Source organism: Ciconia boyciana, chromosome 3 (assembly GCF_034638445.1).
Source record: "Ciconia boyciana chromosome 3, ASM3463844v1, whole genome shotgun sequence".
Taxonomy (NCBI): Eukaryota; Metazoa; Chordata; class Aves; order Ciconiiformes; family Ciconiidae; genus Ciconia; species Ciconia boyciana.
The window spans coordinates 124,438,604-124,460,384 of NC_132936.1; the positions used below are offsets into that span (position 1 = coordinate 124,438,604).

Below are 21,781 nucleotides of genomic sequence, written 5' to 3' on the forward strand. Positions count from 1 at the left end.
AGCTTCAATTCCTTCAAATCCATGATGGATTTTTACTTGGACAGGCGCTAAAGTTGTATACATACTGTAACTAGTACATAGACTTGACAATATTTAAATACCATGGTTTTAACACAGGTCACAAAACTGAGGTAACTATTTTATAAACTCACAGTGTAGTTCTGCTAAAAGCCACTTCAGTAACATGGGTTCCCTTTCTTAATTTTAACCTGTGGCTAAACCTAAGCCTTGCAATCTAAGTTTAGGGGTTTCTTTTTGAGGGGAGAGGGAAGAATAAGACCTCTCAAACCCACTAAGGCCAATTTTCTAAGAGATAAATTTCACTGGAAGCAAGCTGGAAACCAGAGGTAATAAGGAAAAAACCTAAGTATATTGTGATAAATAGAGTCATGCTTTCTCCACAAGTCTGGAATGCTAGCAGTAAGGGGAACGCTAGAGAATGAAGACCTTACAAGATACATGCCTCCTCTTACTCCTTTACAGTCCCCTTTGGTCTTGTCACTAGGGTTTTAGGTGGATGCTTAAGATGATCAGAGCTCAGAATTGCTGTTTAAGCCAAGCAACTCATTGTAAAAGAATTCAGGGGTATCTGTCATCCACATAGCAAACTGGGGCTTTAACTGTCAATGCAGTTTGCAAACTGCACTATTCAGAGGGCATTAATTCAAAACCTGGAAATACTAGAAGCAGGAAAACAGTGTTCCTAGTGTCTTCAAATTTACTCTAGCATATCATCATTTTGTAGAACATTTTTTGTGGCACTGCCCCCACCCCTTAGATTTGGTTTAGTTGTTTAGGTTTAAGCAGATCCCATCTGCATTAAAAAAAAAAAAGAGACTGAAGATTTGAAATTTCTCTTTAGAAGATAGTATTTTACAGTACATACAAAAATACTCTGGAAAAAACATACAACTTCATTTACAAAAACACCAAATTATAAAGAAATTACAATTGAGAGATAGCATAACATTTGTTTCATATAATGAGAATTTCTCCCCACCCATCAAATAATTGGAACCCTAATGCACTTAACTGGCTAAGCAGTGTTATCAGTTTACAGAACCAGACTTAAGACTACTACAAGTTTTCATGTAACCATTTAGAACAGCTTTCAGGGTTTATCTGAAACCACTTTCTGCATGCCAGTCGCTTTCAAGACTGCAGCTTGCAGGTGGGTAGTAGTGTCACAACAGCCTCGGCTGTTGCAGTGTTTAAGTACATCTTCAGCTGTGTGTTCCGAGTTTCACTTTACTATCCAGTGACAACAAAAAACCCCTCAAGTCTCATGCCGGAGCAGTCTTAAGACAAACGTCAGGTAACATGGCATGGGACATGTCTATTATCGCCATACCTTGGTAGCATCCTCTGCTGCATTTTCTTCAATATATAGATTATTTATGGGCCTCCATGGGAGGCAATACTTGTGTAGTGCATAGCTGTGCTAGACAGCGGAAAGCTACTAGCTGAGGAAGCCGAGCACCATTGTGACAGATGCACTGGAGCGCATGTGCCAAACGGGAAAATAATTTAAGATAAGAACAGTATATGCACATGAACTAGGAAAGCCCAAATGAATACAAGCACGTTCATACACACTCGAAACCAGAATGTGGTTGCAGTGACTAGTTAGCCCTGTTTACATACATTCTGAACCCAGCTCACAGGACAGGTGATTTTTTGTGGCTTTTTCAAAAGCTCTTTCAGCTAGTGACAGTTAAGACTTTTAAAAAGACTAATAAGGATAACTGTTACAAGAACATGCAAAAAGGAGTTCAAAAGGAAGCAAGCATCTAACAATACTGTAAAATAAGACCATGATTTTAACTGGCCAGTTGCAGTATGGCAACAGTAACCTTCCATACTTTGTTAGTAACTACAATACATGTTGATAATATATGGACCGCTCCAGTGATTATCATCTTTACCTGAAGAAATTCTGGTTACCCATTAAGGGTAAGTTTGATGGATCTTTTAATAATACGAATACTATTTGTTGGAACAGGAGATGAAGAGTCTGGTAGTTCTTTACTGGAAAGCCTCTACAACACACAAAAAGATGCCACAAAGAAAAAAAAAAAGGAACTTTTAAATTCATTAATTCAGAAGTAGCAGCAGATAAACCCTTTCCTAGCTGAATATAACAACATTCTTTATGCGCCAAAACCGTATGGCCTAAAACTAAGTATTTACGGAGAAGGATTTTTTTCACCACACCACTTGTTTAGTTACAACCAGTGTACAGAGGAAGGGCATTTTCCCCCTCTGCACACATTTTCCCCTTCTTCCCTGGCATCAGTTGAGATAATTATATTCCTGAGGGGGGAAATAAGTTGCAAGTTGCTCAACAGCTTAATAGAGGAAGCTACCATTCTTCTCAGATCCATGGATCAGGAAAACAGTGTCTCTACTGTCCAGATTACTTCCGGTCTTATAACCCTCAATTTCACAACAGTTTACATGACACAGAAGAGTTAGGGCCACTTACACACTTCAAAGCTTCCAAGTCTTGTCACAGAAATGGGTATACTTGTATTTAAGATAATAAGAGCTCAGATAACCCTGTGGAAGGATCTGCAAGGAGTACAGATCTTTTTGCTTAAGAAAAAAGCAAAATCAGGAAACAAACTGTGTCAGTGTGAGTGCACTGAAACATGGTTTTGCAAGTTCAATAACTTGGAAACTTTGGCCTCACTTTTGTGACTAAACCTGGAAAGTTATTATTCAGCTATTCAATTTGGTGAAAGCACGATAGGCAAAAGCTTACCAACTGCTTAGAACCACCAAGTTTACAGGGATTAATAGTACCTAAGTCATCATACATAAAATGAAAATTCTGGTTTTGCTTAACTTATGAACACAAAGGCACAATAAATAATACCTGTGATCTTGTTGTGGTCATAACTGGAATCAGCATGGATTTTCCTCCAAGAATACCCTAAAAAAGCCAGAAGGGATTTATTAGGTAGTATTGTCAAATTCATTACTTAAGAGACAGCAAGATCTGGCAGCTAGGATACTTAAAAACTAAATACATACGTGCATTGACAACCTCCACCTCGTGTGTTTTGTTTTTTTTTTAAGCCCTGTAAGCACACACACAGCATTTCAGGTATTTCAACCTTCACTATACAAACAAGACCACATCTTGATTTGAGGGTGTGCCCTCAAGAGTTTATGCTTCAGTAGCAAGCTACACTAAATATAGAGCTCTTTATCCTCCTTCTGAGAGGCCAAACGCTTTAGTCTTTATAGCGGTTTTAGTTTACATCAGTGAATCAAGTGGTTTAAAACAAAAAGTAAAATCTGATTCCAAGCACGGCAAGAAGATAGATACTACCGAATCATCTAGTAGTAACATTTAAAAGATAGGTCATACAGGTGTAATATTTGGGAAGTAAAGACTGAAATAAGTTAAACTAAAAAGCATATTTTTGTTTACGTCACTAAATGTGTAGAGTATTTGTGTGAGGTAGTCTAGGCACTAGACCAGTCCATTCAGCTTTTCAGTTAATCCACTGAGTAATAACCACTTCAAAATTACATTTTCTGCAGATCTTCCCCTGACATCTTCTGGATTGCCATCATCTTCAAAAGCTGAATCCTGGCCAGTTAACTAGAAGAACAGAATACAAAGACTCAAAATAATTGCTATACTAAAGTTACCTTCATATTCGGGTACAGCTTCCAGTCAACACATTAAACGTATTAGTGGCCATTCTTAAAACAACATTTAGACAAGACTACCATCACCACAGAGGAATCTCAAGCCTGTCAAAAAGTCTTACTACCCAAACCTTGAAATCTGTACGTGAAACATTCAATATAGATAACAGTTCTGCAAGTTGATTCTTTACAAGTGTCAAAACTGAGTTTTTTCTAGTTGTTCTTTGCCTCTGCCTCAAATCAGAGGTCAAGCTGCAAGAACAGCTATTTAAGGAGATTTATATATAGCAATAAAACAATTCAACCATTAATCTAGAGCTTCCACAAACCCAAGATTTAACAAGCAACTCCACACTGTCATTTCAGCAGTGGACAGCCTATTGAGTAGGCTGCTGATTTCTAAAGCAGCAAAACTATCAATAGGCATTCAAAAATCATCTGCCAGAACAAGATTAGCTCATACTTCTATACATTGGTAAAATTCATATCCTCTTCATTTTGAGATAATTGGTTTCTGAATTGTTTTAAGAACTGCTTCCAAATGAGCCAGTTCATTCAGCAATTGGTCAATGCAGTAATATATAAGTACAGCCATATTTAGAGACCCTGCCACCAGACCAGAAACAGGCACTAGCACCAGATCTTGGGGGGGGGGGGGGGGGGAGTTTAATAGCTATACATTATATCCAAGACAATTTCTCATCTCTACTTCCTAGTAAAACTGTTATGCTTAAATTTAGATTCCTGCATCCATTTGGCATGTATATATGTGTTTCTTCTCAGTTATTTAATTCATTCTACCTCAATAATTAATACTACTTCAAACCCTCCCTGGCCTAGCCCCCCTTCCTTACCTTTTCTCCATTGATTGCTTTTTTGGGGCATGCTTCCGATATAGGTGAATGAGATCCTTTAGATGTCGGTGAATAAGGGCGTTTCGGTGCAGCATTCTTTGGATCCATAACTGGAGTCCCACTGAATTCATGTTGTCCTTGGACAAAACGTGCTCTGAGTTGAGAAATTGTGTCATGTCCTGGAATGGTGTAGCCAACCGCAGGTCCTAATGTTCTTATTGCAACTGTAGTGTCTATTTCTGCAGGAGACACTGAGCTTTTAGAGTTTGGCCATGAAATTAAAGACTGCATTCCACCCACTACTTCAATACATACTTGGATCAATAACAGGAATGGAGAGTCCCTTAGGCACAGCTACATGAGCCATCTTCTCTCTACTGTTAGCGCCATTAGACCTCTCACACACAGCATTTCTGTAAAAGTTAGACACTAGAGTTATAAAATGCTAGCTTGTAAAATACTATATATTTCATTTCCACAAAGTTCACGCAAGGCAAACGTCTACCTTCTTAGCTCATTGTCACAGCTCTGCTAAACGACACAAACTCACAGGCAGTCTAGCACGAGATCTTCATTTTGCTGAACTTCAGACCGCGACTTTAAACTTAAGCATTTACTTTAGTGAGTCTCTATGTACTGGCACTGTTTTCCAGCTTAGTATACCCAGCACTCGGTGCTGCTTTTAATTAATGTGTCTGCTCTACTCATATGTGCACCCAGGTTTTGGGGTTTTTTGCACGCTACTCCTACAGTACCAAACAGTCTGAACACAGCAGGCATTACACATTTGGTAGTATTGGGCTATTACTCTCGAGATTACATGTTCCTCCTATGCTGAAGTAGCTTATGGACAAAGAGACTTCCCAGGAAGTGACCGACACTTTTACTGCCAGAGTTCTCATACTGTTCCACTAAGTCAGCAGCAGCTCTAGTGTTTCCATGATCAAGATCAGCACTCCATTAGAACTCAATACTGTTCAGCATTAACAGTACTTTGTTAGAAAGAACTGTTACCTACACATAAAATACTCTGGCTTCAAGTTACACGCTAACCTAAGGGGTTTTATATTCAAGACCAAATAATTTCTCTGGTATCAAGTTCTTCTTCATTCCTATGTGTTCATGTACTTTAATTTTTTCAAGGATTTCTTTAACCTGTCTCCCCCCACGTGCCCAAAGCAGATGCCAGCTTTGTTCCTGAATCCATTAGAGCCCTCCACATGCTTACGATCCACATAGATTCAAAGAAGAAATCCTAGAGCTCATTCACATTGTGAGTCAGTTAAAAACAGCTTCTTCACAGCTCTAAGGTTATGGTGCTAACCTTTCTATCTCTGCTGTAGAGGTGTCCAATTTAGATATCTTATTTAATGAAGAGGAATTATATGGTGTTCTGGCGTCCGTGTCTCTGGAACTGTCCAAACAGCTTCCATCTGAAGAAGTCCTTTTGCACTGAAGTCCACTAGCATTTTGACTAATATCTGGCATGCTTTGCTGAAACAACAGGTAAAAAAAAATAATGAAGTCTTCAAGTAATTATTAAAGCCGAAAAAAAAAAATATTGCCAGAAGAGCCAAATTTTTATTATACCTTCTTTCTTTTCTGTAAGGTTTCTGCAGGCAAAAAGTAGTGGAGATGCTTTCTCTTCACATGAGCTGCCTCAATCTTCATACCTTCCTTTAGCACATTAAGGTTGTTAGCCTGCCTGTAAACTAGCATGAAATTTAGTGTTGTAGCTTAGTGGCGATGTTTGCATTAGGTATTTGTCAAAGTTACATACAGTATCTTTAGAAACAGCGAGCCTTTAAGTCTGTCCAGCCCAAACGAAGAGCAAGTTTCCAGCCTAACTGAACACAAAATGCTACCCAAGCACTCCACACGTAGTCTCAAGAAGATGAATGTGACCTAAGGTGCCCATTTTGCATCCAGTACAGACCAGATACACAGTAGCTGTTTAAGTTCAAATATGCATTTATGTGCTCAGTTACAGCTGTGGTCTGCTAATCATGCAGCTCACATCTGAGTTGGTTTTAACCTGAAGGAGATAACACTCCTTACCCATTAGGTTTCTGGGTGAGAATATATCTAGAGGACCTTCTCAATCAACCCAATGTGCACAGCTGATGAGAGACCAGACAAACCTTATTCAAGGTTCAGACTAATTTTTTATTTGATATTTACAGTGGTGATTGTGGTTTTTTGTAACAGTTCTGTAGCATCATATAACTTCTCAGTAGTTTAGATGGTAAAATTCTATCTGTCCAAGAAAGTAAGAGCGGATTTTAGGGACATCTGACTTATCAGAATCCCTACAATTTAAACAGTTTTTTCTTAACTGCCTGCAAACAGCCTTTTATGCAACTTGCAAATGCTATACTAGCACAGCAGTTATTACAGAATTAAGTCACATTTAGATAAGCTTATCTAACAGGCCTATCATGAGCATAACTGGGAAGTCAGCTTACTAACACAGAGTGGGAATCAAAGTAAGGACATGCAACAAAAAGGCTTACAAGTCCTTCTACAGGAGACCTAGAAGTGAAATAGAAGCACAAATATGAACGTTCCCACCAATATGAACAGTTGCTTCGAAGCAAATTCAATAATGTTTTTATGTAAAAGCGAGATCAAGTTCACTTAACAAAAGCCTTCTGAACAGTGAGCCTTATATTCTTGAGCCCATCAACTTGAAGTTTACCTTTGCCCTCTAAAAAACATTCTCTCAAAGTCAAGGCACATGATAAAAGCTTTCTTGCACATAACTACTGGTCACTCCCACATTTGCCAAAGGATTTCACACCTCTCAAGAATACCTTTTCTGTTCAATCTCTCTGGATTCAAATCCTATATCTGAAACGTACTATAGGCTGTGCTTCACTAAACTAAGACCACACAGCTATACTAATAAAGTATGTGCATAGAAATAAAGGATTTAACATTAGTTCTAGCCTCTTAGTACATAAACCTTGTTGACATAATTTACATTTGCCACTACACTGAAACACAGTGCCACTGGATGTAACGGACAAGACAAGCATCAGTACAGATAACAGAGCAAGTCTGAGGAAGTCACCTCACCGGGCTTGAAACTGGGACAAGAGTTTTGATGCATTTTGTCTGTGCTTTTTTCATATCCCAAAGCATAAGCTAAAAAGTTCAGGTTTTACTGCATTTACTCGTGTTGTCCGAGCAAGACGACACACAGCTCGTGCTGGTACTATGGATAAACCCTTCATCAGTGCAAACAAACATTTAAAGGAGCCCACTGTTTAGAACTCTTTGTCCAAACACACTTGTCACTTCAGAAGAGTAACCTTAGTTACTTCTTAGTTCTTCATTATGATAGCTAGGCATGAGCCTGACAGCACACATGCACTTCTGAAGGGCACAAGAGCAGCCAGCTTGGGAAGAAGTAAACAGATTATGGAAAAGACCTATACTTGCAAATGACTCCTCACCCGCAAGCCCCTTTATTCTAGCATCATCTCACAACCCTTGCAATATTACTTCATTTTTACATCTATCAAAAGTAATAACGGAAGATGAACATGAATGTTTACATACAAGACCACATGTAATCACAGTGTGACAACTCACTGACTTTCAAAGTTCTGGAATCATATCATACACAAACTGTTATTTTGGAAAAATAGTGTCAACAGGCATTAACAACTTATTTTAGAGCCTGATACAGTTAATGCCCACTTTCAAAGTTCAGCAACTGACAACTGTTTGTGACAAGCGTAGCTACACCCAGTAAGTGGACATCTCCTGGCTTCACATCTGACTGTCCACTTCATGAAACGCGGTTCCTTTGTGAGTGTGTTTACAATGATCTGCAGAACTGTTATTTCACATATGGTATATGACTGTAGGACACACTTTAGTTTCCAGATGGACTTGCTATGTCAAAATAGCCTGTTTTTAAAGCTAATCTTCTGTATGTTGCTCTCTGTAGAAACACCTAATACCAGAAGGAAGCACAATTCACTTTGTGAAGCAACGGCCACTAGAATAAAAAAATTACACCCTACAAGACTAGAGCAACATAGAGGCTTACCTGTATCTGTGAATGACTGTATAACATACGTTAAGTCAATGTTAACACTTTCTGTATTTTCCACTTTCCTAAATACGATTCCAAGAAACCACATTGACACATATCCACTCCTAAAAAGACAGATTCACAAATCTATCATTTATGCACAGTTGTTCGGATGCTAGTATCTACTCTCAAGAAGGGATTAAGCAAAACAGTTTAGTTGTACACAGCAGTTAAAGATTATAGTCAGCCCATGCTTAAGTTCTCAGAGTACTTCTCTCTGAAGTTCTCCCTTCTTTAAAAAGATCTTACATGCTCAGAACCTTGCCTGTCAGAGCTTGTACCTACAAAACAGTAGGTATGTAACTGAACATCTCTCACAGGTGAGCTGAGGTGAATGAGTATAAACAAGTTACAATACATTGACCAAACTATTTCAGAAAAAATAGCGAAACTCACTGTTTACGGAGATCTTGGTTGCCAGGGAAAGACTGTGGCTTTACATGTGCAATAGTTATAAATTCATTCCTCTCCAAGCTTCCAACCAGCACACGAATTTTAGATTCGACAAGGCCAATCCTAATAAGAACCAGAGATATTTCCTCATTTCTAACTGCATTCAGCACGTAGTTATATGCCTTTTTATAATACAATGCAAATACGAAAACACACAAATCAAAAAGTAGCAAGTTTCATTCAGCTGAGCAGATTCTAGACTTTTCTCTCACACACACTGTAATTTGAGATGATTCCAGTGACATTTGAGCTTTAAAGGTTCCAAAGACCGGGGTAAATAAGTTTAACTTGTACTCTTAACAGTTCAGATACAACACTTCAACCTATAGCCCATGATGAAAATATCAGCAAGAAGCAGATCCCAGCCCCTCTGGCTGCATTTTGAAGTGCAGCAAAACTCCTTTTTACCCCAAAGATCAAGGAGAAGAGCAGTTTAGAAAAGGCTCAAGCACAACTGTTCAATTACACCTGAGTAAAGATGCAATTCTTCCTGCAGATTGATCACTGAAAAGAGTTTACCCTCTTCTAGCCAAATTGAAAAATACAGTTCCTTTAATAAGCAAATGATCTAGTCACAGTCTCATCAGAAACTTACCCTAGAAATAAATCATGACCACAAAGACTTTTCCTTTAAATCAAGTACTGGCATTTTACCCTTTTACCTAAAACACTGCTAACTTTGAAAGCAGTCAGAAATCTGTACATTCTTCCAAAGTATCGTATGTTGATGAACAACAGAGACATGCTATCTATTCCCAAATCCATGCAAGAGTTGAACTAAAGTTGTTCTTGTAGCAGACAAACTGAAGCAAGTTTATCTTCTGCTTTTTAGTTTTCCCAGATGCAAAACTAAGCCCCATTTGCCTCCATTTCCGTCACTGCAAAAACATCAGCTTTTACTGGAGCCAGAACTTTCCTCATCTTTATTGAGAGATACAATAAGCTTTGTTCACTTAAAAACATTTCACATTAAAAGTTATCTGTCTCTCAGCCCTCTGCCCATAAGTCCTTGTTGTATACGTAACTGTGACTGACATCAAGCTGACATCAAGCCAATACAATTTTCAACTGAACGTATTAGAAAGTTCAGGTAAAAGGTACTACCTGTTAGAGCCATTTTTAAACATTAAGGAAGCTGTCTTTTAGAGATAGCACAAGAATTAAGTTATTTGCCTTAAAGCGCAAGCCAAACTTTGAAGTATAACCAAGGCGCCCTCAGAACAAGGGTCTGTTACACAGAGCTCTTTTGCTTGCTTACTTGAGCAAAGCAGGCAAAGTACTCATTTCTTAACAGAGAATACCATTGCAAAGTTAAGAACGACACACACATTACAGTAACTTAATTCCTCACCATTTCCCCTTATTTCAAGATTCACAGCACATTCACATAGGTTAAACAAGCTATTATTGCCATATCTCCCTTGAGACAATGACAAATATCATGTCATAAGCGGTCATTTCCTCTAACTACAATTGAGGTGGTTCTCACATTAAGTTTCACCAAGTAGATCAGCTCTCCTGCAATTTACCTATCCACTACCAAGAGTGCTGAAGTGATCATTTTCAGCACTAAACACAAGATGTCTGAGCACACTACTAGACTAAAACTTCGTCAATACAATTTATCAGCATTCAGATGCTCTGCGCAGACTGTCAGGTTTCACCCAGATTAAACAGCCTTGTGTCACTTCACTGGAGAAAAGTAAGCTCAGGAATAGGCTGACTACATAACCAGAGCAACTTAGCATTGAGTGCAATCTAGTCCTAAATTAAGTATTACATCCACTAAAAAAAAAGTTATGAAACCAAGTCTTCGAAGGTTCTAGAACAGTGGTCTTCAAAGTGGGGGCATGTGTACCGCAGGGGGTGCACAAGACAATCCATTGGGGTCCAGGAAGAAAATATTAGAACTTCAGTAATGTGTATGTAACTTGTAAATAAGTAGATATATATTGCAAGTATGTGTTCAAAATTTTTTTTTGCTGTTCAAAATATTTTTTTTTCCCCAAAAAGTTTGGAGACCACTTCTCTATAAGTCAGTAAAAGATGTAGCTCTCCAGTGTCCATTACACATCTGATTACATCACGTAATCCCCGTTTGCTTCAGTCTCTGCAACAAGGAACATCTTCCTAACTGAAGCAGTGGTGGGTAAGCACTCCTTGCATCTGCTTCTCCAGATGACGCAGAGCATCTGACCTTCATGCACACTAACCCTCTTTGTTCCTTCTCATCATGACTCCGATCTTTAGGTTAACTTCTTAAACACCAAGATTTATGTCAACTTCCATGCACAAGAAAGCTTTTAATTTTGCTGATGAACTCTCTACTTGGTACTGTATTCCATGCCTAGTTGCACAGTTTAAAATTAAAGCGCAACATTGAATTGAGTTTCAATTCTGCACTGAACCCACATTTAAAGCAAGACTTACCACTTTAAGTGATGTTCTTCAGTAACAGCACTAGCAGTCAGCACAATATAATGTCTAGAAGAAAAGGAATATACTAGCTCAGGACTTTATCTTCCTTCAAGTGAAACCAAAACTGCCTTAAGTGTATAGAAGATTACTTCCAGACAGGACAGATGATATCCCATATTCAGCACAGTATTAACTGAAGAAAAACTGATTACATCCTTTAGCATTGCATACTGCTGTATTCTACATATCATAGTTTATTTTTTCTAATAGAAACAGTGTCAGTGGCGTAACACATACAGTTTTTCTGTCTTCCCTATACTTATCCTTACCAAAATTCATATGATGACCTCCAGTTTCTGAAAACACAATCATTAATGCCATCTTCTATCTAGACTGCAAATTTAAATTATTTACTTACTGGTTAGCATAGTGAGTTTTAAGTTCAGACAACAGATTTCATACGTACTTGTACTTCTGAAAGAAGTTCAGTGGTTCAAAGAGCTTTGACCAGTCTGATTTTCCTTGGAGAATCTCATTTGTAACTGTAAGACCTACAATTAAGGTAGAACACCTTATTACCATTTTGTTTAAGACTAGCAGAGCACGATATAAACATTACAAGATAAAGGTTTTGAACAGTAATTCACAGATCAAAAAGCAGGAATTCCCTTGACACAATGCAGGTCTACTACTACAGTTCATTGTAAAACTGGTCCCTTCTTGCCTGCAACAGGCGTACTTCCCAGAGACCTATTCTACCTAAAGGGCAGAACACCTTGCGGAATATAACCAATTCAGATAATGTGGTTTCATACAGCAAGAATTATACTTTTCAATCAGTTAATAAGCATGGAAAGAACTTTACCATGTTTGAACTCCTCTATCATTACCGCTCGCGTTGATGTAGACACATTGTATGTAGAGTTCTGCTGTGGGTAGGCTGGGGTGATGATTGGCATTACGTGGTATCGGTCCGATGGGTTCACCTGTGATGTTAAAACAATCTCGCTTTAACATCAGTTTAGGTTAGAGGAAAGTTTAAAGGCTTCCGAATTCAATTTCTACATACCCTAGGGTCCCACACTGGTAAATTAAGATTGCTCTCTTCAGGTTGTTTCAGCAATACAGGATTTGGCCATTCCCTATATAAGAAAAGCCAGTAACTAACTGTCTGTTTAAAACTCTGCCATGTAATTCAGGGTAGGATTGAGCATTATCAATTTAAATCTTATATAAAGAACTGGCTCTAGAAGTGTTACTTTGTTATGCAAATTAAAATAAACAATAGCTCTTACCATTTTGAAAAAACCAAGAAGAACTTGTTAACAAGAGTAGAAGCCAAAGCATTTGGATAGAGTTGACATGTCCTTGCTACTAGCATTGCCCAGGAAACCCCACCAAGAAATCCCAGCATGTTGGAGTAAATGCCACGTCCTAGAAGGGATACACTGTAGTTACCCTGTAGTCTTTCAATATCCAGGTACATTCCTTCAAATTTACAGCACCAACTTCACAATCTATAGAATACTTAGTACACTTCAGCCTCAAAGTCAGTTATTTTTGCAGTGCTATGAGGTCAAAGCGTTGGTCCTTACAGTGATGAGAAAGAGAATAATTACCACTCCACTCGCAAAATACTGCTACCCTGAAATTTACCTACACTGCTGCAGCTACTGCTTCACTCCAACTTCCCTTAAGAAAAAAGTTCTGCCATTCTTCTAGCGCTTGTGCTAGCCACAAGCGCAAACGGTACTTTCTTATTCCTTATGTAGCAAGCTTTTATATTTAACTTAGCCTTTTTATCATTTGTAGTCAGGTTCCTGATAAGCAATGCAGCACCTTGTCTTGTAGGCACTGCCCTCTCCTCCCCACTCTACCCCCATTAAAAACACACAGAATCTACCACATGGACAGACCTTGAATCTAAACTAAAACCATTTTTAGTTTAAAAACTGCCATTTAAACAGCTATCCAAAGCTGAAATACTTCTAATGGTCTTATTTTTTTCAGCCTGAGGTGCCTCTGAAAAGTTTAAAGATCACGAACAATCACATTACTCACTTTTTGCCCATAGTTTAATTGCACGGAGCGTGAGCCGGAAGTTCTCTTTATTTGGCACTAGATGTAGTATTTCATCAGTAACTCTGCAGCCTGTGAGAAAAAAGTACAGAAGCTCCTAGTAACAGGTACAAATCAGTTTTATGCTATACTGGATCAATAGCTTACAGTTTAACATTCAAGTCTATGAAAACAAGTTTGGATTACTTGCTTTGCATTACCTTAAAATTTAGAGATCATATATAACATTCAGTATCACTTCAGGTAACTGGTGCCCTCAACAGCTTTTTTTATAGTTTAGACTAGAGCCAACAATTTTTAATAAGGCCTTTCTACAGGATTCCAAAAGCTAGGTTTCTTTCAACAGCCAGTGTTAAATTGTGAGCAAGTTAGGCTTCAGGTATTTTAAATATTTTTTTTTTTTTAAATATGAACTACCACACATTCTTCTCTATCAAGTGCTCTACCTATTCATCTGAAGCAGTTTCTGTGGCAAACTGGAACAATGCACACACCCTGATCAAAGAAACATGAGGTACAGGTCTATGTAAACACACAACTCCTTGAAACATCTAAATTTAAGCCCACTTGCCACCTCCTCAGATCTCAAGTATACAGGAGATCAGTTTCTGCATCTTGTACAGAAACTTGGGTTGTGTAATGTGCACTCTATACCAATTTTAGTAACACTTTCTTTTTCAAGATGTGTAAATACGCTTACCATTTAAGCTCCGTATACATCTTATATCCAGGCTTCTCAGACGCGAGTCATCTCCGAGATCAAGATTATCAGAAACAGTTTGCACAGACAGTCTTGCAAACACAAGATCAATCTTAAGAGAAAAAAAAAGTGCCAACTACGACTTAGAATGCCACACTGTTTGCAAACAGCACACTAGTGGGGGGGACACACACAGTTAGACAAGGCTAAAAAGAGCGGTTAACATTTATATTTAGAATTATGGGACTATAGATACATCTCAAGAGATTTATTTGACAGAAAGCTCAAGAAAATTGCTGGAAGTTCCACATTTTATTCACTAAACCTTCATTGCATCCCCCCTTTCTAAGCTAGGGAAAGGAAAGGGTTTTTTTTAAGTTGAAAAGATACTCTAAACTTAGAATTTCTATTAAAAGGCAACTTAGAGTTCATCATAGAATTAAGACATAAGTTCAATCACTTCAACTATACTTCAGCGAAGGAGAGAACATTTTCTTTATGCACTAAGCCCTTTCTATCCTGAAGTATCTGTTTTTTAGTACAGTCTGAGGCAAGAAAATTATTCTGTGAATGTCTGTACTAGATAAAGGCCACAAAAAGGTCACTGAATAAGTGTCTTCATGATAGTGATACCAAGCAGTAACTCGCTTAGCTACTACAGCATACAGGTCTCTATTCGCTGTATAAGATCTATTCAAGATACAAGGATTCCTGCAGCTGACAAACCTAGGCAGGAGACAAATAACTACTTTTCGTTTTCCACATTGTTTGTCTCATAACCTCTTCATTTTTGATTTGCAACAAAACATTTAGTCTGCTCACACGATTCATACATGGAACTACACTATATGCAGCCCTTTATAGAAAGCTAGCTTGTCAGAGCTAAGAAGAGTTAGCCAGGACACTGCCTCTACTTCCCCTCTGCACTACCCTTGTGAGATAAATGCTATTCAAGTAGTCTACCCTGGCAGGTTTAGAAAAAGATGTCCCTGATGTTCCCATGCCTGCCAGGCTTCCTAGGGGCTTATTTTCCTATAAGCTCCCATTCTACTACAATGTGTTCTCCTGGAATAGGTTGTGGTCCAGCTGTTCAATTACAGTTTCCTAAATATACTTTAGGATACCAATAACCTTCTGAAATAGCACAGTCACAGGTCCCTGGAAAAGGTATCGTATTCCAAAACAAGAAGAAAAATTTACTCACTTAAAGAAAAAAAGAAAAAAAACACAAAGTGCTTACCTCAATGCCATCAAACTCAAATTTGACAACTGGCACATATGCATCTTCAACTGCCTGTGAAGGAGAGGATAACCAGGTAAGAAAACATCTTCTGCTACTTTAATGTTTTTCCTAAAATATTATACAGGATTTACACTGCTAAACTACTCAGTATAAAGACTGAGTTGCTTCTGAATCAAAAGAATTGCTAATAAGCTGCAAGCAGTATAGTACTAATACAGTACTATCACTACAGCTGATCACGTATTGTAATGAACAAACGCTGCACAATGAGCCATCAGTACCAGTGGTTATAAGGCACTTACCTTGGTAGTGAGGAAGATAAGCAAGAGGTTTCTGTAGCTATCTTCCCACCTGCTAACATCCAGAGAAATCTAAAGAATTCTGTCCACATTTGACGGTGCGCACTAGTCTCCTGTATTTTTATTTTCTACCATGCCTGAGATGCTATCAGCTACCTTATGGGACAGTTTTCAATTTTGTAGACCACTTGTTAGAACTGTAAAGCAGCCCACTGTGAGTCGGTTTGCAGGTGACAGTCATCTTAAATGAAGGCTCATTAGCTATGCATATGAAGTCTTTCAAAATGTCTGCATGAGGAAGATTAGACTAAGAGAAACACTTCTCAGGAGTGCAGTTTACATGCAAGGTACACAACATATACACCTGAGGGTGATTTTACAAAGCAGTTTTGTATGTTCACAGCACAGCTCCTATTAACTTTAAGTAAAGCTGACAGTGTGCATCCCTTCCGCAAAGTCTCAGGCTGAGCAGCCAGAGAGGAACATGACCAGAGACGAATGAATTAGAGGTCCTAAAGTACATCGAGAGGAACTCCATGGCAAAAGTACTGACAGAAGCCTTTCCACATCACATTCAACTTCCTTCCTTTTCAGGCTGCCCCTTCCTCTTCCTGCATGCAATTACCTTATTTCCAAGCCCCTTACTACACCTATGACTAAAGCAAGACTCCTAGGGACAACCTTGCTTTTTGATACAGCTGACTCATTCCCAAACCATGGGTGGGGTAGAAGTGTACCACAAAGATTCTTATGTGATGTACAGTCATTGGGGAAAGGAACCAAAAGCTTGACTTCAACATTTTCATGCTGCATAAAATAGTATTTTAGAAGGTGCTCAGAAACAATTTTTTATTTTGGCTTGTAAGACATTCACTACCAATATGAGTCTTTAACATGCATATTCTTATTGTAGAATTTGCACAATCTATCCAGGAAAGCGCTTACTCACTCTTAGATTTTTTATTTCCTCCTGATGTTTTAGTTTTTCAAAGAATGACTGAAAAAAATCCGATCTTTCCACATGTCTAGGAGCAACACAAACAGCATCGATGTCAGCACCTGCAAAGAGATTCCATTTCTTCTGTTACTGTTGGAAGTCACTGTCAAACATTAGAACTATGACCAGACAATTAAAGTTCTACCTTTAGTGTGTACTCCAAGCCTGTAAGAACCAAATGTAAATATTTTGCCACCAACATTCGCTACTGCTGAACGGGGAAGATTCTGTGGGTAGAAGAGAGAGTTCACTTTAGAATACAAGATACACATTAACCTATGTGCAAGTTTAACTACCATACAAGTTATTTAGACTACAACAGCCTCCATAAACAATGCCTTCTCACTCCTGTACTGTTAGTCTTAGACTGATACTGTTTTTTCTCAAGTGAGCACTTGCAACTCAAAAAAAAAAAAAGGATTAGTAATGTAGCAGTCCTTTCATTAATTTACACAAATTAAGACCTATTATTAGTCTTCCCTGCAGCAGAGACACATAAATTAACACAATCTAAGAGCTATACAAGAGGCAAAGCCTCGTGTAATAATTTCAAACTAGACTGAGTGCTGTAGGCTGTTTGGGGCAAGATTAGTGCCCATTTACCATCTATCTCACCCCACAATACACTGTTTCAGCTTTGTTAACTGCTACAAGTCAACTGACAGGGCCACTTCACAAATTTATTCAGTGCCCCAAAGACTTCAAGATCTTGATTTGAAGTATCTTTTATACCTTATTTCAATGGTTGTTACTATAGCTCTACTTGATGCTTAAGAAAGTTAAAAGTTGAACTTTAGCATAAATCCTAGTAGTACAGCCTTTAGAAGAAATAAAAAGGCTTCAGCTGTTATGATAAGAACATCTAAAAAAATCCTTACCTTGCTCTCACCAAGCTCCGAAATCCATTCTTTGACCAAGTTATTCAGTTTACCAAGAACAACCAGTCTGTAAAGAAAACTCACATTAAGTTTGCCCTAAAAAACCCCAAGAGGTCAACAAATTTTAGTCTTGTTATACCTGTGATTCAGTTCTTCCTCATCTTCAAACACCCCAAATGGCTTCATTGCTTCAACTAGCTTCTGAGTATGAATGCGATCTATATCCTTAGGAGGAGCCAAGCTAATTGGAGAGGTAATTCCATAGTGCCTTTGAGGCTGGTTCTGCAGCCTAGAAGTACTGTGGGAGAAAATAAAATACTGAAGACTTCACAGAAGAAAAAAAAAAAACAAACTTACTGGAACACACCCTTGAACTTACAGGTTTTCAACTCAACTTCTGCTCTTTTACCCAGCGTTCACATAAATGAGAAAAAAAATCCTGCTTATGATTTTTAGATAATTTGACCTAACTTAGAAGTCACAACTACTTTTTAAAAAAAAAATTTGTGCATATAAGACAAAATGCAAGTTGCTACCATCTTAATACAACTTATTTGCAGTGCTCTAGACAGTTAGAACTGATCACCAGGAAACAAAAAGGTTTGAAATCCACTAAGGGTGACACTACATACAGCAGAAGTTTTAGACATATTTCCGTTTCGTATCAGTTTTGATTTAAGGATATTCCCATCAGCTTCCTGCTAACATTAAAGACGACAATTTAACACTGGCTTATTTTAGGTAAATGTATTTGCTGTGCTTCTAGCGATTCTGGAAGGGCATTATACTTGATTGTAGAGGAAGGACATATAATGAAGTGGTCTGTTAAACAGAGTTGATACAGTAAATTCAGTATTATCTTGGTTTTGTTTATGGAAGAGTATGAATGAAAACATCAACCAATCTGCAGCTAATGTTGCTAGGAGAGCCTTGTGCTCTTAACACAGTGTTCAATTTTTATAGTTCAGAGGCTTAGCTGTACATGCACCCGTTTCATCTAAATCTAAGAGATGTATGTCAGCGTACAAAGCAGCACTAAGCTCTGTTTGTAGAGGGTGCTCAAATCTGGCTTAGCTAGCTCACTGCCCAGTTAGGCCGAGCAGGACACCAGGCACCTGGGTTTGGAGGCCCACAAGGTTACTACCCCTGGGACTCCAATTACAGCAAGGCATAATTTCCACCTCCAACCCTCCGCTTGTCCTGTGTGTTTAGACTTATTTGCAATCAGAAGCAGCACAGGACTGACATGGCAGGACAACATTAAATTAAAGGCAGCATTAGCTTTTTTTTTTTTACACCATAGAACCCTTGCTTTAGAAAGGGAAAAATGGAGGAAACGCCCTACTTTGCATTACCAGCTGAAACGAGGAGAGAAAGGAGTGGGACAGGAGGTAAGAACTGTACTTAATGGATCAAGGGTCTCGACAGAAGCACTAGTAGCAAAAAGGGGAGACACATTAAGAGGTCTATACAACTCATCATGCTTGTCAAAGAGTCCATATCCAGACCCCAAGGCTAAAGGGATTAATTATGCCATTATTCCAACTGGATATTTTTCTAACTTCACATATGGACAACTGCAAATATTAGCTGGGTTAGTCAAGAGATGCTTATAACTATTGAAGGTATCTGACCCATTTCGGCTGGAATGCGATTAGGAAATGCTCAAAGGACAGCTTCAACGTTTCATTAAAAACCCAAAAAGTTTATGACAGCTCCTCATTTCTAATTGTTGCCTTGACTTTTCCATTGAAGGAAGATGGATTTCTCTCTCTCAGAGTAGCCTTATCCAACAACAGACATAGCTTTTAGTCATCTAGTGGGGTTTTTTCCCTCCTCCTCTCTATGAACTCATTTTTCAAACTTTCTTCTATGTGTTTTCCAAAAAGCTGGGGGGGTATTAGGACTGTAGTCCTATCAACTAGTCTCCTCAGTCAGAATGGCTGTTTACTTACAAGCGTAACTAGGCCTTAACCTAATTTGCCTTGTTTATAGGCATCGTCGACTTCTGCTTCATACGTAAAAATATTCATAACGAATATTTTCCTTCTTATGATATCATTTTCATAACAAATACAGAAGGAAAGCCCATGTTTAATTGCTATGCATTACATCTTAATCAAAACACCTACAACAGCAGCTTCCTACGTTTTACATATTACTTGCATCGTACAACTTGCACTTCAGAAAGTTTGCCTGAAACAAGAATGGGTTTTAGACTTTGCTAGCATTCAGGATCTTTCCAGTGTACAGAAGGCCACCATCTGCCTTTCATTGCCCCATTCTTTCTACGGAGACCGTAATTAGAGACCCACATAAAGGACAGTATCAATTAAACATATCAGATGTTATTAATATCAAATTCTTTTAGTCAATAATAGATATTTTTCAGTTGCTTGCACGTATTACTGGAAGTTCGATCTCACAACTTAAAAGTTGAGGAAAATAGCACTTGGAAAGTTTTATTGAAAGAGTGACTTATGCCCAATACAATTTGTTCCCCTTTTAGAATAATAAAAAAAAAATTTACTTCTCTCCCTCTCAAGTGTACCAGACTGCCAGCCATATACAAAGAAGGGACCTTAAGAGATGCAGTAGCATACATGGCATACTACCTATTCATCCATCAGCCTTCTGTTTAAATGAGAAGTCCGCTGCAGTTTCATATTTTGCCAACTCTTGCTATGATTTGTCCACCACAGTGGACAGCTCCAACATATTTCTCTTCTGATAGATCCTAATTTTATACAAGAAGTTAACTTGATTTGTTCCAGGTTTTGTCACTTATTTATAGCTCCACAAAGCTGCAAAGCCATTTCTCCTGCACGCTCTGAGCGACAAGGGGTAAGTTAACACTGCGACAGCTCAGGGAGCTGCCTTCGGCCACCAGCGCAGTGCATAAGCGTGCCCTGCAAATGCATTTCTCCGACCCAGGAGGCCAGCTTGCCTTGAGATTTATCACTCCAGCCTCTTCCACCCTCACCACTTGGGAGAGGGAATGACTGGAAATCAGCTCCTAAACCACCAGAATTGATAACACAAAATAAAACAAGAAAAAAAACCCAAACCAAACCCAAACAACCCCCAACCCTGTCACCTTCGCTGAAATAACACTAGCTGCACCCTTCGTTCCTATCACACAAACTCGTGCTAAAAAAAAAAAAGCCTGCAGACGCCTGCTGACAAGTTAAAGCACCTTGTTCTTGACGGCAGCATTTAGAAAAAGCCACTTTTTCCCCACGTTTGAGCCGGGTACGCAGCCCGAGACCAGCGCCAACTCTCCCCGCCGGCAGCCTGCGGCCAGCCACGCCGTTACTAGGTGACGGCGACAACACAAAGACACATAGAACTTCGGCAAACTACACCAAAACCAGAGGCTCCGGCAACCGGGGCTAACCCCACAGAGCCCTTAACCCGTGCCCACACTCCCTGCTTTCACACGGAAAAGGTTTATCATTTATTTTAAAGAAGAGTTTTCCCTGACGGGAGGGAGATTCCCCCCTCGTCGCCGCCCCTCCCCACCGAGGCCCACAGCCTCCCGCCCTGCCAGGCCCCTCAGGGGGCTGCGGGGGGAAGACCCCCTCAGGGAGACACGGGGGAAGGAGGAGGGGGCCGGGGCCGCCTCACCCGCACGTCTCCTTCATGGCGCACACAACGCGGCGCCCAGCCCAGCCCAGCCCGCAGCTGCCGCCCAACGGCTCGCGCCCCTTCTACCCGGCCCGCCGCCACCGCCTCCTTCCCGACGGCCACTGCGGCGCTCAGCCAATGGGGCGGGGGAGCGCACCCGGCGAGGTGGGGCTTAGCGGGGAGGCCGCGCCCTCGCCGCCTCTGTCGCCCGGCGCCCCCTGGCGGCTGTTGGCGGCGCGAGGCTAAGGCGGAACCCCCGCGCCTCCCGCCCCTCTCCTCACGGGGCCCGCGGGCCCGCGCTCGCTTGACAGGCCGGTGGCGAAACGGGCTGGGACGCTCCCGCAGCGGGGCGGATATTCCCCGTTGCCCAAACCGGGACACGCACGAGCTGCTCTTCTCCTCGCAGGAGGGAGGAGTTGGGCAGGTGAGGCAGGTGAGGTGAGGCACGCTGCGGTGGCTCCGGCT

The 21,781-nt window shown here is 39.8% G+C and overlaps 1 protein-coding gene across 2 annotated transcripts; it reads right to left on the minus strand.

The window, feature by feature from the left end:
- Positions 1-924: 924 nt before the first annotated feature.
- Positions 925-21,413, minus strand: PAPOLG (poly(A) polymerase gamma). Of its 2 annotated transcripts, XM_072857499.1 has the most exons (22): positions 21,317-21,413; positions 17,829-17,987; positions 17,690-17,756; positions 16,957-17,038; positions 16,764-16,873; positions 15,513-15,566; positions 14,273-14,384; positions 13,555-13,644; positions 12,789-12,927; positions 12,563-12,635; positions 12,359-12,479; positions 11,960-12,044; positions 11,506-11,559; positions 9,019-9,138; positions 8,578-8,687; positions 6,108-6,229; positions 5,842-6,011; positions 4,833-4,930; positions 4,518-4,756; positions 3,542-3,613; positions 2,879-2,935; positions 925-2,039 (listed from the first exon to the last, which is right to left on the minus strand). In XM_072857499.1, exons 1-22 carry the CDS (start codon positions 21,331-21,333, stop codon positions 1,941-1,943), a joined length of 2,250 nt encoding a protein of 749 aa, XP_072713600.1. In that variant the 5' UTR covers positions 21,334-21,413; the 3' UTR covers positions 925-1,940. The 2 variants fall into 2 exon arrangements, with proteins under 2 accessions (XP_072713600.1, XP_072713601.1); XM_072857500.1 differs by lacking the exons at positions 925-2,039; positions 2,879-2,935; positions 3,542-3,613; ... (8 more) ...; positions 12,359-12,479; positions 12,563-12,635 and having other exon boundaries at positions 12,785-12,927.
- Between the last annotated feature and the right edge of the window lie 368 nt (positions 21,414-21,781).

What these genes read in the sequence shown, in the direction of transcription:
- PAPOLG (XM_072857499.1), bottom strand. An exon ending in TTGAGTTTGATGGCATTGAG is followed by an intron (nt 14,385 to 15,512) that starts GTAAGCACTTTG and finishes TTTTCTCTTAAG; the next exon opens with ATTGATCTTGTGTTTGCAAG. An exon ending in CCTTACAGAAAAGAAAGAAG is followed by an intron (nt 6,012 to 6,107) that starts GTATAATAAAAA and finishes CTGTTGTTTCAG; the next exon opens with CAAAGCATGCCAGATATTAG.